This window comes from Pelodiscus sinensis, chromosome 3 (assembly GCF_049634645.1).
Source record: "Pelodiscus sinensis isolate JC-2024 chromosome 3, ASM4963464v1, whole genome shotgun sequence".
Lineage (NCBI taxonomy): Eukaryota > Metazoa > Chordata > Testudines > Trionychidae > Pelodiscus > Pelodiscus sinensis.
In genome coordinates this window covers 139,307,888-139,324,570 of record NC_134713.1, presented here as the reverse complement: position 1 = coordinate 139,324,570, position 16,683 = coordinate 139,307,888, and the positions used below count along the sequence as shown (strand labels likewise).

At 50.1% G+C, this 16,683-nt stretch overlaps 1 protein-coding gene across 1 annotated transcript; it reads right to left on the bottom strand.

The window, feature by feature from the left end:
- Window positions 1–3,090: 3,090 nt before the first annotated feature.
- On the bottom strand, window positions 3,091–16,669 carry POLH (DNA polymerase eta). Its single transcript, XM_075925018.1, has 10 exons — window positions 16,156–16,669; window positions 15,941–16,075; window positions 14,647–14,873; window positions 12,233–12,402; window positions 10,952–11,055; window positions 9,565–9,684; window positions 8,500–8,623; window positions 6,223–6,288; window positions 5,635–5,807; window positions 3,091–4,027 (listed from the first exon to the last, which is right to left on the bottom strand). Exons 1-10 carry the CDS (start codon window positions 16,290–16,292, stop codon window positions 3,196–3,198), a joined length of 2,088 nt encoding a protein of 695 aa, XP_075781133.1. The 5' UTR covers window positions 16,293–16,669; the 3' UTR covers window positions 3,091–3,195.
- Window positions 16,670–16,683: the final 14 nt, after the last annotated feature.

Below are 16,683 nucleotides of genomic sequence, written 5' to 3'. Positions count from 1 at the left end.
CAATTGCAGCACTAGACTTGGCAGAATGATTCTTTAATTCAGATGGATAATATCAATGTAAGCATTTTTTATTGATCTATATTTTTACAGTGGTGAGCGTGTGGGGCACACTAACTATTTCATGACAGATGTTGTGATTCTTAAATCCTCAAGTAGCATTCTGACTTGCTTATCACTGAACCAATGTTTTCATTTTATAGTGATGTGGATGTTTGAAATTTTACTTGCTCAAGCAATCTAATCCAAACCTATACACAGGAGACTAAACAAAACTGGAAATGCTCCAGTGCTGCTCCTTGAAGGGACTGAAGTACAGGACAAATTTCTGCACTCTGCATCACTGAGGGTGGCTTGCTGGACTTGTCTCCACCCTTTATTATTTGACAACCTGTCAGCTGATCCCAGCTTAGATGTAGCTTTTCATTTATTCAGTTTTCTGTTTTATAGACTTGGCCACCACCTGAGTCATTTTCATTTCCTGATGGCCCTGTAGGACAGCAAAGTGATGCAATCCCACCAAACAGGTTGTAATGTCTGTGGGGAGGGGGCACGTTTCTTTCTAAAGGGCAAACCTAACTTTAGTGGGAATGTCATTTTAATTCTGTCCCTCCCAAATGACTACAGGCAGTTCTATGAGGCAGAATCCCTTCCTCCAACATCTTCAGAAAAGCTACATGAGTGAGATATGCTGGAAGGTACTGGAACTGCACTAGCAAAGGAGTAGCCCAGAGCAGATCAAAGCAGCAGGCTCTGGTTAAGGCAGAACTAGCAGCTGATGCAAGAACTTGCTGCTGTAGTTGAGCTGGAGGGGGAAGGGAAAGGAAATAGTCGTGCTAATACAGCTATAATGGCTCCCTACTATCTACAGCCAGCAGTAGGAGCTTGAGGCTGTCCCTCTGCTCACTCTAAAGGGGGAGGGACGGGGGGGAGGGGGGGAATCTTACAACTGATGAAACTGCCTGCAAGGCTAGAATTTCCAAACCACACCCAGAGCTGCTTTTCCTACACAGTGCTCAGTTCAGTTGTGTGGCAGTGACTAGTGCTTTGACACGAACCCAAACCTCAAGGAATCACCCAGTGGGAGGGTTAGTTCCCTCTGAACTGAACTCTGTGCAGACTGGAGGCTCTTCAGTGACTGAATGCAGTTCGGCTCCATTCAGACTTGTTCTCTATACACACCAATGCTACCTGCAAAGGTAGTAAATGCCAGGGCAGCCTATTCCATCCCCGCAAGGTGAGCTATCATTCTCTAGGCAGGCAGCAAGAATCACAAAGACCATTGTCATACCTGTGTCACAGAGAATTGGTCCAGTGACAAGGGGAAGTAGAGCACATGACATTGTTTGCATGTGTGGGTAGAAGACAAACCATTAGAATCAAAATGCAGGACAATGTAGCACTTTAAAGACTAACAAGATGGTTTATTAGATGATGAGCTTTCGTGGGCCAGACCCACTTCCTCAGATCAAATAGTGGAAGCTTTATGGTTGATGGATTTCCATTCCAAACGGCTAAATGTAGTGCCTTGCATGTAGAATAGTGATAGAAATGTAGCCGTGTTTGTCCTGCATTTTGCTTCAACTACCCCAGACTAACACGGCTACATTTCTATCACTATTCTACATGCAAGGCACTACATTTAGCCGTTTGGAATGGAAATCCATCAACCATAAAGCTTCCCCTATTTGATCTGAGGAAGTGGGTCTGGCCCACGAAAGCTCATCATCTAATAAACCATCTTGTTAGTCTTTAAAGTGCTACATTGTCCTGCATTTTGCTTCAACTACCCCAGACTAACACGGCTACATTTCTATCACCATTAGAATCAAAGTAGACTGGGTGATGGGGACTCCATTAGCCCAGTCTCCTCTTCCCTTGCAACCCCCTAGGATTGATTCTGGGAGACAGGATTCCCAAGGCCTGTAGGGCTAGACTTTAACTATACCCACTTCATTACCAAGGCAATAGAACAGAGACCCATTGAGCTGTGACCTTGCTACTTAAGGCACCTGGGAGGAAGCACAAGTTTGTTACACATGAGGGTTGCATCTAGACTGGTGTGATTTTGCAGAAATACTTTTAACAGAAAAGTTTTTCCATTAAAAGTATTTCTGCAAAAGAAAGTCTAGATTGGCAGATGCTTTTGCGCAAAAGCATCTGTGCCCAATATAGACACGCTTTTGCGCAAGAAAGCTCCGATGGCCATTTTAGCCATCAGGCTTTCTTGTGCAAGAGGGCTTATCCCTGAGCAGGAGTGTCAAAGTATTTGCACAAGCAGCACTGAATTCTTACACTAGAATGTCAGTGCTCTTGTGCAAATTCCAGCGGCCAGTGTAGACAGCTGGCAAAATCTAGACACACCTGAGGGCTACAGCAGTCTGCTGTGTGTGCACTAAAGCCCAGTTCTGAGCCAGTACTAGATTCTGCAGGTGCAGTTTGATCCTCTTCACCTGTAGTGTTCAGCCATAACTCTGCCACAGCCATGCACTCTCCCAGGCCTTGATCTCTCTGCCCCAGGAGGAAGAAAAACCGGCTCAGTATTATGGCAGGCCTTGGGTTCAGAGAACCTCCCTAAAGGGGGCTAGAGCTAATAAAATCATCTCTCAGTGCATGAGACCAGGACAGCAGAACAAAGCTGCAGAGACACACCTTAGCAGTGATGGTAGCTTCTCTGCCTTATCTCAGACAAAGACTGATCAGAGGAATTCTGTCCCTGCTGTAGGACTAAGCTACCCAGGCAGCAGCAAGGAGTATTAGACAGGAAGGAAGATCCTGTGGTTAAGACAGTGCAGGGGTTAGGGCTCACTCCTAGACTGTACTTGAGCCTCCTGTGACATCAGGCAGTCACCATCATGCTATACCCTAGCCCCGCAGCTGTAAAATGGGGGTGACATCACTCCCCAACTCTCCAGCACATTGCATGTGCAATATCCATTACTGTTTGTGGCGCTCAAATGCCCAGGGATGGGACATGGGAACTTGCTGAGCATTACCCAGGATACACTATCCTGACACTGTTTCTGGAGGAACAGTACTAGGCAGTGTCAAGTGTTAAGCTGGATGCATTTCTCTGCCATGTTTCCCCAAAAGTCTCACTCACTGCAGACATTTATTATGCAATCTTTGGATAAGTTCACAGGAAGGATAAAAACTTCAGAAATCACTCAACTTCACACTAAAATGGTCCTGGGGGTCCTAAGGAGGGAGCCGTTTAAAGAAGAATTCTAGAGTCCTGGTCACTCCTTGCCTGGGGCGCTTTGCATTGGAGCCTCCAGGGGTCTTGGCTTTGCTTTTACCCTTGGCAGGAGAACTAGAAGTAGCTACAGGAGTCCTGATGGGGCTGGGTTCTGAGAAGGAGCTCTGCAGCTCCACAGCAAAGTGATAGTCCATGTGCTCCAGGAGCTCCCACACTGGCACCAGCTGCCCACACTTCTCACAGTGCAGCTTGTCAGCTGATGAGCTGGCAGGGCCTGGTGCAAACTCAGCAGATGGTGGCAGACTCTGCTGCTTCCACTCAGGTAGCTCTGAAGCAGCTGGTTCTGCTTCTAGGATGCTCCCAAAGGGTGGACCAGCAGAAGGGGTTTCTGCATGGTCAGCGAGCATCTCCTCAGGGGGAAGCCATCTGCAAGGGGAGGGAGAGCTGCAACGCGTGGGACTGTGCCTCACAAACATTTCCAGACTCTTGCCAAGGATGGCACCGTCTCTCGCACTGTGGACACAGGGCTCAGGCACTGACAATTCTGCCCCTGCACTAGGGACGTCAGGCAGGCAGGGGCCTATAACCACATGAGCTTGTTGCCTTTCTGCTGCCTTCCGGAAAAAGGACTCAATAGCATTTGTGGACTTCTTGCTGGGATCTTTTCTTGGGCTCCCAGTGCCTTTGGCATTTGGGCTGGATGGACCGGTGCCCACTGGTAGCGTACACTGGGTGTCACTAGTCAGGAAGGCAGCAATGCCTGCAGGAGAGAGCGTTGGAGCCTCCGAAAACTTGCTCACAGTGAGATGCAGAAAGGTGAGAGGAGGGGACCTGTCAAGAAAGCAGATTAGCAGCAATTCAGACTCAGCCCATGAAGTGAGAAGCCTTTCAAGGCACAATTTAAATAAGTGTGTCTAGTTTCACTGGGCATGGGGACAGTGTAGCAGCTGACAGCTGGGACAGGACACTTGTGGGCTGGGAGAGCAGTGTGTCTTAGTCATGCCTGTTGGCAAAATGCTAATACCCCTCCTCCCCCTCTCACTGCACTAAGCGGCCTGGGCAGTGCAGACTGCCTGTGTCACTGACCGGAGCAAAGCGGTGCTTCCTTGAGGAAGCTAGGCCAGGCCCCTTTGATAATGGCAGGGAGCCTGAATAGCTCCCTACCCATGGTACAAGGGCCCAGCCCTCCAGGGTTAACTGGTTACACATACTGTGTAACCAGTTAACTTTTTAAATGGCATCTTACAGCCCTAGCAACTCTCAGGCTCCCAGTCAGGAGGAGTTGCTGCTCTGAGCCCAGTATACTGCATCCTCCTGCCTGAGCTAGGAGATAAGGGTTGAAAGAAAACTTGTTGTGGTTAAAATGCATTTATTTCCCTCAAAGCCTCTCTGCTCAATTAACATCTTGTCCCCATACAACCAGAGCACAGCCACTCTCTTCTGGTTGGCCCAGGGATGGCACCCTGAGCTCAAGCCAGTCAGGTACTCATGCTGCAGCAGGTACAGCTCAGTTCATTCCAACTCTACAGGAGCACAGTCTTGGGTGCAGCCTTGCCCCCTTTTCTACTGGCACCCCCGCATGCTGAATGTGGAAGCTGGCACTGCATGGCAGGAGATGGGGGAGGATAATGCTCCTTCTTGATAGGTAGTGCTCTCCTGCTGCTAAGCACAGGATAACATGCACCTTGGCTCTGCTAGGGATGTTAGATATTTTATTTAATAACAGTGTTAACTGCACCAAATCTCAGTGGTTACTCCATTATCTGATGTCCCCCCAGGGGGAGCCAGTTTGTGAAGGGACCCCCAAGCACCAGCTCCCACCTGCCCTCCCCGCCTCTGAGAGGTAGCAAGGTGGTGGCAGGTGGCTCCGCAAGAGCAATAGGCATGGGGAGCCAGCTCATACCAGCTCCTGACTGCCCCCCTCACCCTCCATGCTACTGCCTCTATTAAAAGCAGCAAGGATGTGGAGCAGTGTGTATAGCTGTTTCGATTAACCAATAAGGCCAGGCTCATCAGTTAATGGTTAACACCAGTAGCACACAACCCATGGGTCACAACCCCCAAAGGGGTCACGGATGTCTTCCTGGGGGGTGGGGTCGCTGCATAGCCGCCAACAGCCAGCCCCAGTCTCCAGCTGCCCGGATCTGAGCCCTGCACTGCGCAGTTGCCAATAGCTGGGCCCAGCCATGGGGGTTGCGGTGGAAAAGAGGTTGCGCACCACTGGTTTACACAACTATATGCTAACATCCCTACTTTCTTCCGACTCCAGGGGCCCTCAACTCCCTCTGCCAAATCAAGCTCCTTCTTAAGAATTCAATCCCTTTTCCTGTCTGTACTCAGCACCTCCCCTTTGCCCTGCATGTGTCACCTCCCAGGGCACAGCCCAACCCCCCTCCTCCAGCACACCAACCCTGACGCCAGAAAGAGAACTTGCTCACCATGCAGCCTGTTGAGATCCTGCCATGTTGCAGTTTCGGATGATCGCGAAGGCATCACTGCTGATCTTATGGGCATCATAGCGTGACAGGGCACAGTGGCGTGACAGGGCACTGGCTCGCTGATTGCCCTGCATGCGGATACTCACACTCAGCTGTTTGGCCACCCGGCAGTTCTGCAGAGAGAAGACAGCTGCTGTACAGGACAAAGCAATAAATGCCAGGATCATGCTCAGCCTGAGCACTACATGGCCAATCAGTAACTTTTCAATCCAATGCCACAATCTGTCCTGGTAGGACAAACTGCCATTCCATCACTATCACAGTCAGGTAAATACAGTATGTGAGGGCTCACAGACCTAGTGCATGTGTGTGCTTCTAGCCCTACAGGTGAATCTTTCCTTCTCTGGGTCCTTCCGCACCTCTCAACTCAAAGTCAGCCAGCAGATGTGCATTTAAATGCAGGGCAACTTCCTCTGCCATTCACCACCTCCCTGAGGCTGGTGTCAGCTCAGTGAGCCAAGACCCTGTAGGCTCTGTCCCAGCCCCACAGCAAGAGAAGGCAGAATACCCTCTCAAGCCCCTCCTTACTTGAACTCTGTCCTTGTTCAGTCTCCCCGCCAGCTCCAAGGCCATCTGCAGGAGCCAGTGCTGCACCTGCAAGAAGAGCACATAGCAACAACTGATACACTCTCACACACATCCAAGCAGCTGCCTTTACAGAATCTGGCAAACAACCCTGAACAGTACCACACTCAGTAAGCTGCAGACATCCAGAACCCAAGGCAATGAGGAACACTGAAGGGGCACTTGGCTTTGGCGAGGACCAACAGGTCAGTTTCACACAAATCCCAAGATACCACAAAAGCTTCCAGGGAATCATTAAACCCTGGGGAGACAAGAGTTTGGATTTAATCTGAGAAGCCATCCATGCCTCGGAAGCTAGAGCATGCCAGGCACTGCCGCACATGCCAGTGCTGGGAATCCAAAAAGAATAAGGCATCTTCTAGTAGCATTGTCCCAAGCCCAGGGAAATGCAGCAAGTGCAGAAATCCTATGGATTTTTAGAGCCCTCATCACTCCTGCCCTCTCACTTGTTAGTAACACAAGGAAAGGTAGAATTTCTAACATGAGAATGTCGACATAAACCTAATCTGAACTCAGGCTGGTAGATTAAGAGTTCAGCTTTGTACTGCTCTATCATATGGGTGCTTAGAAAACCCTCTCCCACCCTGCCCAAAAACAGGTATTCCCCAGTAGGGGCCCAGCTGACTTTGATGGCATTTGTGTTAGCAGATTTACCATCACTTGCACTGCTGCAGTCACACAAGGACTTTCACTCCATCCAGGCATTTAAAGGCTCTTTTCCAGAAGGAAGCTGGATTCTCGTTGAAGAAGAGGCTTAGTAGTAACAAATAAAGGCCAGCAACTGTGACAGAGGCAGCCAGATGACAGAGGGAATCTGCCTCCAAGCTCCTGCCCAGTCTGCCTTGGTTAAGTGCAGCTCAAGGTAGAAGAAACAGTCTGATGATGAAGATGCTCTAGCATATCTGACAGCAAAGGCAAAATATAGTGCACAGGACATGTTCCTCCTGAAACACCCAGTACCATGGTGCTCCCTCAGGCACAGCAAGAATAGGATTTAAAATTAATCAGTGCCAGGAAGGTATTGGGTATGCAGCTGAGGAGAGGGCAGGACAAAGGAACATCCCTGACCCTCTCTTCACACTGGTCAGCACGCTCCAGTGTATGAAGGGCTGAGAGGCTTCTGTTCTCTGCTGACTGAGGCTGTGTCCAGACTCCATGCCTCCGTCGACGGAGGCATGTAGATTAGCCAGATCGGAAGAGGGAAATGAAGCCGCGATTAAAATAATCGCGGCTTCATTTAAATTTAAATGGCTGCCCCGATCTGCCGATCAGCTGTTTGTCGGCAGATCGGGAGAGTCTGGACGCGATGCCCCGACAAAGAAGCCTTTCTTCATCGACACAGGTAAGCCTCGTGAAACCAGGTTTACCTGTGTCGATGAAGAAAGGCTTCTTTGTCGGGGCATCGCGTCCAGACTCTCCCGATCTGCCGACAAACAGCTGATCGGCAGATCGGGGCAGCCATTTAAATTTAAATGAAGCCGCGATTATTTTAATCGCGGCTTCATTTCCCTCTTCCGATCTGGCTAATCTACATGCCTCCGTCGACGGAGGCATGGAGTCTGGACACAGCCAGAGGGAGAGGTTTCTCTGCTGAGTTACATAGCTGCTGTTGAACAGAGCCTACAAAGCCTGAGAGCTTGATATCAGGGCACTACATTCAGCACGGTGAGATGGAGCAGCTCCTGAGCCCAAGGAGAGGAGGCTGTAACCTATAGAGTGGTTCAGCAGCCATCCCATTGTCGAAGCAAAAACACGCTCCTCTGTGTTTAGGCAGCTAACAAACAGCTTTATTAATTAATAAAGCACAGCATGAGCCAAACGTGGTCACAGCAGAGCCGGGCCCAGTAAGGCTGCTAATACAATTAATCCTAGTATCTTTATACCCTTAGCCAAACAGTCTGACGTCAGGGCATCCAATTACAGAAATCCTTAATTAAATTTGGAAAAACAAAGCCTTATCAACAAGATGGCGGACAGGTACAAGGGAGTACATCTCCTGTCCCAACCAGCCCAATTAACACATACCAATAGCGCATCCTGTAGGCCTCTTCTCACAGGGTGACAGAAAGTTCACTCTGGTCTACGTGCTTGAGAGAAAAGCTGAAATGGTTTCTGATATACAAGATGGCTTCTAGCTAAATATGAAAATGGTTTCTACAGCTTCTACAACATATACTAGGTCTAAACCAGTTCCGCTGCGGCAATCTATCACACTCCTACCTGTTCCTGAGTGGCCAAGGCTGCTTTCCCAGGGAAGTTCTTGCTGCAACCAATGGACTTAGGCAACTGCCGTGGTTTCACAGGTTCCTGTTCGATTCCTCTGCACATATCATAGAGCCAGGACCTGAAAGTCCCCAGGGGAGGTCTGAGATTAAGACTGATAATGTTCCATCTCGCCTCCTCACCTCATTTAGGATCACTGAGTATTTAGCCTCAGGAATGCAGCAGCACAGGGGGGAGGAGAAGGCAAGTAGCTCCACAGGAGACAGTCTGCATAAAAACTGGTCCCCCCCCCCCCCCCCATGAGCACCAGCTCCTGCCTGCTTCTCCTCCCCCTCTACCTCTGATACAGATGCAGTAGTGTGTGGGGAGGGGAGTGGGGGGAGGTCTTGCATGTAACCATGAAGGCTCACTCAGTTAACCATTTAATCAAGCTACTAACGTATCCCTCTCTCATACTGGCTATGTCTGGGGCTCCATAGTTAGGTGACCTCAGCTAGCTGAAGCAATGGACTGCTTCTCAATTTGACAAGGATAACTATACTCAGATGATGGTTTTACCTCCCCAGACAGCTGATTTCATTCAGCTACAGTCACTGCTCAGGTTCCCCAGCTGGCTCCCTCCCTTCAACAGCAGCTTTCTCTAGAGGTTCCCAGCCACTGCTCTGGGCACTTGGCATTTCAGGCTTGGGACTGCTATTCTAAGCTCCCAACACCTAGGTGATCAGCCAGTGCTATGCCTGAGCACTGCCTGCCTCCCAATCCATTCCATATTCTCTAACCTGCTTGAGAGCTTGAGTTGCATCTCTAGAACAGCAAACAAGGGCTTAATCTTGGGAGGATGGACAAATACCTGGAAAGATCAGAAGCCACAGCATGGGCCTAACAGACCATTATAGCTCACTGCTCATGACAATGAAACCCTCAAAAGGGCCTTAGCAAATTGTCCAGAGCAGCAACCTGAGCACTAAGGATGGCCTAAGGATCTACTGCTGAAAAGGAGAACACAAGCCTAGCTTCTTATGGAGATCTAGAAGACCTGAGGGAACCCAGTGCATCACTTACCCAGTCTTGTCTCCAAAGTGAGTTTGGAGCTGACACTCACTGAATAGGGTCAGCTGTCCCATGTACTCCACTCCCAGTATATCCGTGATAGAGGCACCCAGCTTCCCTCCCAGGTTCCGGCTGCAGAAGGAGGAAACATAGAAGAGATCCCTCACATGCATTGTTCAACACATCCTAGCTTTCATTCACTGGCTAGGTCAGCAGGAAAGGTTAGGGAGCAGTGCTGGCTGGCCAGACTTCTTGACAGAAGAGCAAAGCATGACGATTCCAGTGAGGATGGGACAGCTCATCAGTCCCTAGCCAGAGACATGGTTGCATAAGAACAGAAAGAGACAAGACAAATGCACAAAAATGACACCCACCTTTGTTTAAAATATCTATTTGCTTACCCAGGCTCCCAGCCCAACCTTGAAGACTTTTGCTGCCCCTTTACATGGGCAGGAAACCTCTCCCGTGTTAGTGATCTGAAGGCAGGTGCTAACTTTGCACCTCCCGAGTACAGGCTCAGACTGGAAAAGAATGTGATGGTACATTTTCCAAGCTCCACTCAAAATATACTTTGAAAAACATTGTTCATAGCAGACTGTGCAGATATTCAGAATATGACTGTGTTCTCCAGGTGCTCAGCTCCCCATCACTGAGGTCTGAATACACAAAGCACAGGAAGTCTATGTTTCTACTTACTGAGCCTTGCACATTGTCCCACTGTGCTTCTTGAATTAAATTTAGGGGAGAGGTGCAAATGACACCCACTGGACTTTGGTAGACCATTTGGGTTTGCCTCCTTCATTGGGGCAGAAGGAAGTGGCAGCATTTCCCAAATCTACTGACTCATGTCAGAATGGAGCTGTCACTCTCAGTAAATCGCACAGATCTTCTCAATAGAATCCCTCTTCTCCCTTTTTGCATGTTTTAACAATAAGTATTTAACGTTTTCAGGGCCTGTCTCCTAACAATTACTTCTTAGCATACCAGAGGGGGGGGAACTGACCCTACAATTAGCTTTCCATGCACTAACTGTCCATTAATATGCTTTGAGCTAGTCCCATTTCAAAGTGCACTACAGAACTGTGAGTGTAAACAGGACAGCCAGCTGCAAACTGAATGTTCATGTAGATAAGACCAAAATGTCTACGTCATCACTGAATATCTGAATTAGCCCTCATTCGGATAAATGGGGCAGTTCATACTTCTCCAAGTATTCAAGTTCTGCCTGCAGGGCGAGCCTGAACTAACACAGCCATCTCAGCAACAGACCAGTTAGAGATTTTTTTTTTAAATGAACGCTTAGATTCTAGTGAACAAAGCAGCAGCATGAAAGAGGGGATGATGCACTCTACTGCCAGATCCCAGGGTCAAGAAAAGCACACAACTCCCCAATACTTACATGCTGCTGATGGGCATGTGGCTGAAGAGCTGTGGGACAGATCCCTGGGATACCAGCGTCTGGCGGTTGGGCTTGTTCAGCCCACAGGCCAGTTTTGCCAGTACCTGGAATATGGAAGAGTGTGGAAACCCCATTACTGCAAACCCCATATGCTCAGAGGACCATAGGCTTCTAAAAAACTCTGCCTCCTAGGTTCTGCAATACAGCCCGCAGCTAAAGGCTGCAGGACTTTGGGATTTCACAGTGTTTTCCATGGGCAGAGCATTGCTGAGAACAAGATTCATGTTTCATCACTCTTTATTCCCAGTTATTAACTACCTCAGTATCTGAACAGTGCTGGCTAAACTGTCCTTAAACACAATGTTGTGTGAAAGTCCAACTCTGAGAAAGAAGTCAGAGCCCCATTTTAGATAGTCTAGAAGACTTAGGGTGTTTAGCATGGATATGTTGGCTCAGTTTTGGTCAGAAAACTTTGCTAGAGCCTCAAGAGCAGCCATCACATTCCTGCCCTATTAACTATCCCTGCCTCCTTTCTGTCTGATCTTCTCTTCCATCCTCTCTGCTCCTGTCTTGCTCTGTCTTCTCTCTGCAAGGTCAGCAGCAACAGAGTGCTACAGAAGGAAACCCACAAAATGCGAGTCAGTAAAAAGTCACATAGTTGATGCAGCAAAAAAAACCCAGAGCCGCAGTATCAGAGTGAGTCAGTTCCCCTTCACAGCTGGCTGCACGAGTGTGGTTATGGTTGCTGCAAGCAGCTGGTTGTACATTATTCAAAGCACATCCACCAGACTGCAAGATAGTGAGTCTCAGAGTGCCAACCTAATCCATCTCACATCCAGCATTGATGGAGGGAGGGGACCACAATGACCTAGGGTATGACAAATTAAAGAAGAGTTTACACCAGTAAATACCTTCTACAGGCATAGAACATGCCTCCTCACTGTAGGAAAGAAACACTAAGATCAGTCATTTCTAGAGAGGACTCTCTCCTGAGCACTAGATCTTTTCCACAGTAAGTTGACTGCTCAAAGTGTCAGAAAAATCAGAGTCCTGGCCAGTAAGTGAATCCAGGTCCAGATAGTTTACATCTCCATGGTACTGGGCAAATATTATAACCCATTCCTATATTTAATGTTATTTTCAACTACATATTTAAATGTGACCATGATATTCCATTCTACTCAGATGCTATCAGACAGGGACTCTGACAGTTTCCTTTATTTTCCTGCATAATCAGAGTTCACCATTTGAAATAAAATCACCCCATTGTGTTACACACACCTTGTTGTGTGAAATCCCAGCTGAACACCTCAATCCTGTAACTGCTTCTACTGCTGCCCTCATTTCCTCCACAATTACTGCTCCGACTGTCAGCTGCAGGTCTGGACAGCTGATGTCACCAAAAGGCAGTGATTCAAGCCACTGGCGCAAGCCACGCTGCCGCAGCGCCTCTGAAAAAAAGAGCACAAAGGAGATTAAAACCCAACACAGCAAGGAGTGTGGGGGTTCTAGCAAGCCAGAATGAATGGTGGCCATATGCTTGTCACTGCACCTTTACTCCATGGTCAAAAGTTAAGCACCCTGCACCAGTGCATTTATAAAAGAAAAAAATCCTCTTTACTAAACATATCCTTTGGAAAAAGGAAAGCAAGTCTCTTTGCTATCATATTACTAAAACAGACACAACTATTCTCCCAACTGCACCCTGGGCACCCAAGGTGAACAAGATGAAGTAAGGTTTCAGAGAGCTAGCTGTATTAGTCTGTTTCAACAAAAAACAAAGAGTCTGGTGGTACTTTAAAGACTAACAAATTTATTAGGGTATTAGAGCATAAGCTTTCATGAGCTACAACTCACTTCCTTAGATGCTAACAAGAAGACAGGCAGAAAGAGAAAAAAACCACACTTCCACACACAGATCTGTGCTGCAGAATATCTTGAAATCAGGGGTGTAGCCACGAATGGGCCTGGGTGGGCTGCAGTCCATCTACCCCCAGTCCTACCTCTGCTCTTGCCAGTGCTTGTCTGGCTCCACCCAGTGCTCCAGCTGGGGCAAGAGACAGGTCGGAGCCCGGTCCCACTCCATTGCTCCTGACAGGGAGAGGAGTTGGGGGCTTGCAAGCCCCTTGTGCCCTGACCTCACTCCCTGACTGGAGTGCTGGGTGGGCAGGGGAAGCGAGGCAAGCCCATGATCCTCATCAGTAGCAGAAGTGCCCAGCAAGGCAAACCCAGAGCACCCATCGCTGCTCAGCCCCACCCCCCAGACCGAGTCCCTGTGAGTGCAAAGCCCCAAAGGATCCTGAGCCTCCACCTGCCTCCTGTGTGTGCAAGGTCCTCAGCCCCAGCGTTGCCGCCTCCTCACTACTGCGGTTGGAGCACAGCCCAACCTGCTGCCAGGATAGCGATGGGGCTGCTCACACACCACGAGAGCCCACCCTGCCGAACTCCACACAGCCCAACCTGCTGCCTGCCCCACAGAACTAACTGAGGGACATGCCCTCTTACCATGGCAGCGGCACTCCTCCACGTATAGCTCTGAGGCCCGTGCACCTGGGGGCGGGGGTTGCTTTCTTTACCGCCCTGCCTGCTCGCTGGAGCTGGTGCTACAGCCTTGAGGCTGCACACCAACCACAAGGCTGCAATGGCAGCATGGGCTCCCCGCTGCATGGGGGAGGGTGGGAAGAGAAAGCTCCCGCGATGGACCACCTGGGAGGCAGCCACAGACCACATTTTGAAAAACACTGCTCTAAATAGACCACAGTCGGTACATACTTTTGTCTCAGTCTGCAAAGTGCTCAAGTACGTGCACAACAGCGCTCCCGAGTGGTTGTTTGTGAATGTTTGGACTAGATCTTAGTGGATTTTGAAACTGTCTGAATTTGACCTTCAGCCCATGGATATCAGCGACCTGGGTGCAGGCATTCTGCATGGCAAGTAGGGATGAAAGATTGGTAAGGGCCAAGCAGGGAAAGGAGATGCTAGAATTCTTCCCCAGACTCTATTTGCAATGCTGGCCTTTCACAGTCACAAGTAAGTTGCCTTTCACCTGTTACTAAGGAAGCCTTGTTTCCCTTGTGTTTCCACACTGAGGCTATGTCTAGACTGCAAGCCTCTTTCGAAAGAGTGCATCTAGACTGCACGCGGAATTTCGAAAAAGCAAGCCGCTTTTTCGAAAGAAAGCACCCAGTGAGTCTGGATGCTCTCTTTCTAAAAAGCCTGTTTGCTGTCAAGAACGCCTTCTTTTGAAAGTGATAGAGATGTAGCCGTGTTAGTCTGGTGTAGCTGAAACAAAATACAGGACTATGTAGCACTTTAAAGTGCTACATAGTCCTGTATTTTCTTTCGAAAGAGCACTTTTGAAAGAAGGCGTTCTTCCTCGTGGAATTAGGTTTACCACCGTCGAAAGAAAAGCCGCATTCTTTCGATTTAATTTCGAAAGAACGCGGCTGCAGTCTAGACGCAGGTGAAGGTTTTCGAAAAAAGGCTACTTTTTTCGGAAAAAACCCCTGAGTCTGGACACAGCCTGAGAGGCCTCCTTTTTTCCTCTTTCTTTGATTTAGACTGCAGTGTAGGGCAATTACATTGTAACCTCACTTTCTTTAGAGATGAAGGAAAATAAACTAAAATGAAGAGCAAAAAGAAACTGTTTAACACCAGGAACAGGAAGCAGCATCTGCCTGGTGGCTTGGCATTACCTTTGTGATCCATATTCTCTTTCTCTGCTGCTGTTGTAGAGATGTTGGGCAGTCCCTGGACGTAGGTAGTTGGCAGCAGCTCTGCTAAGATAGGTTTCCCTTGCATCTTCTTGAGCCTCTCTTGTACAGCACTAGTCAGGTCCATGTAAGCTTCATCAATGCTGGCACGCTCAATCACAGCAAAGCGCGACATCACTTTCATCACCTCTACACTGGCCTCTCGGTACCTGCAGTGAAAAGACACAAGCAGTTTAGTCTTTGTCATGAACATGGGGACTCAAGGGCCTCTCAGCCTACGGTCTCTTTCCTTTCATCTCTCCATACAACTCCTCTACTGGATGGGAGCCTAGTAGCAGGACGGCAGGTGACAGCAGGGCCCAGGCCAGCATCCAAAAGCCCACCCAGGGCTGGAGCTGGTGGCTGCAGGACCAGCCGGGGTAGAAGTGGAATCGGTAGCAGGGAGGGTGGCAGACTGAGGGGCTGGTGACAGGGGACCTCTTCTGATCCAGCAAATTCCCAGCAAAAAACCTGTAGTTTGACCCTCCTGTGGATAAACTCAGAGGCTGAAAGGCAAGGCAACACACATTAGTCACCTTTTCTGAATCTGTGTAGTGCTAGGGAAGGGTCTGGCTTGACAGAACCAGACACTTAAGGCTAAGCTACAGATGGCTAAGCTACATAACTGCCTTAAGGCTAAGCTACATAACTGCCTCTCTCTCAGATGATACTATGTCAATCTAATACTTGGTGTAGACATGACCAGTTGATGGAAGGATTCTCCCAGCAACTTAGCTACTACTTCCTGCGGAGGTGGATAAGGACACTGATGGAAAAACTTCTTCCATCAATACAGGAAGCAGCTAGAGCAAGACTATGATCACCTTTGCTATGGCTACGCTACAGAGCTTACAGAGACAGGGACACATCAAGCCCATAGGAAAGAGCTCTCCTATCAACTTCATTACTCCAGCCCCAGTGATCAGCTAGATTAGCAAGAGAAGTGCCCCTGCACATATAATGTTGTCCACACGGCCCTTAGCTTGGTGCCTTTTATGCGGCTCACGAGGGTGGCTTATTCACATCCCAGAGGAACACAGATGATACCAAGCCATCCGGGGCTACCACTCTGTGCCTAGGCCCTTGCACAGACCTGGCCTGCAGGCTGGTGAGGGGCAGGTTTCCCGCTCCCCCCTCGCAGTTCTCCTCGGGGCCGGCGCAGAAAGGTGGCTCCTCAGTCCCTGTCCCGGGCGGGACGGAGCCGGGCGCTGCAGACACCCAGCGGGGCTCGCCTCACCTGCTCAGATCCGCCTTCCCGTAGGCCTGGGGGATCCGCGCCAGCACCAGCTCCGGGCAGCGCTTCTTGGCCTCGTCCGCCCGCATGCCGCGGCAGACCCCGAAGGCGCGCGCCTCGTAGCTGACGGCGATGACCCTGCGGGGAGAGAGCGCGGCGCGTGAGGCGGGCGGGGGGCGCGGGAGGAGGGAAGGGGGTGGGGAGGGGGCAGCACGTACCCGCCGCCCCGCCACGCGTCGTACTGCACCACCGCGCAGGGCCGGCCCCGCAGCCGCGGCTCCCGGCGCTGCTCCACCTGCGCGAAGAAGCAGTCCATGTCCGCCAGCGCCACCACGCGCTCCCGCCCGCGCGACATGCCGCCGCCGCTGCAACCGTCAACCAACGGTCGCAGCTCCCAAGCCCAGCAAGCCGCGGGCGAGCGCGCGCCGCCCAACGTTGTTTCGCTGCCCCGCCCACCGCTGAGGCGCCGCGCTGCGCCGGCTGGGAGCTGTAGGCGCAAGATAAGACCCGGAGGCCCGCGGTGCACGCTGGGAGTTGTAGTGCCCGCGGAAGGGGCTGCGGGTGGGTCGGTGTTAAAAGCCCCCTTTTTCCGGTTCAAAGAACTGGCGCGGAACGTGCGGCTACTTCCATTGGATCTCCGGGTATTAAGGAAACGGGACGTGGGCTAGCGCATGCGCGTCGTCATGTCCTCGGACTCGCCGGCGCCGTTACCCTCCCTTTGCGCATGCGGTTTTCCTCCTTCAAGC

Coding starts and splice junctions, on each gene's coding strand:
- POLH (XM_075925018.1), bottom strand. CDS start 16,292: ATGTCGCGCGGGCGGGAGCGCGTGGTGGCGCTGGCGGACATGGACTGC. Junction 16,076..16,155: donor GACGCGTGGCGGGGCGGCGG/GTACGTGCTGCC, acceptor CTCTCCCCGCAG/GGTCATCGCCGTCAGCTACG. Junction 9,685..10,951: donor CACATGCCCATCAGCAGCAT/GTAAGTATTGGG, acceptor CTCCTTCTGCAG/CCGGAACCTGGGAGGGAAGC.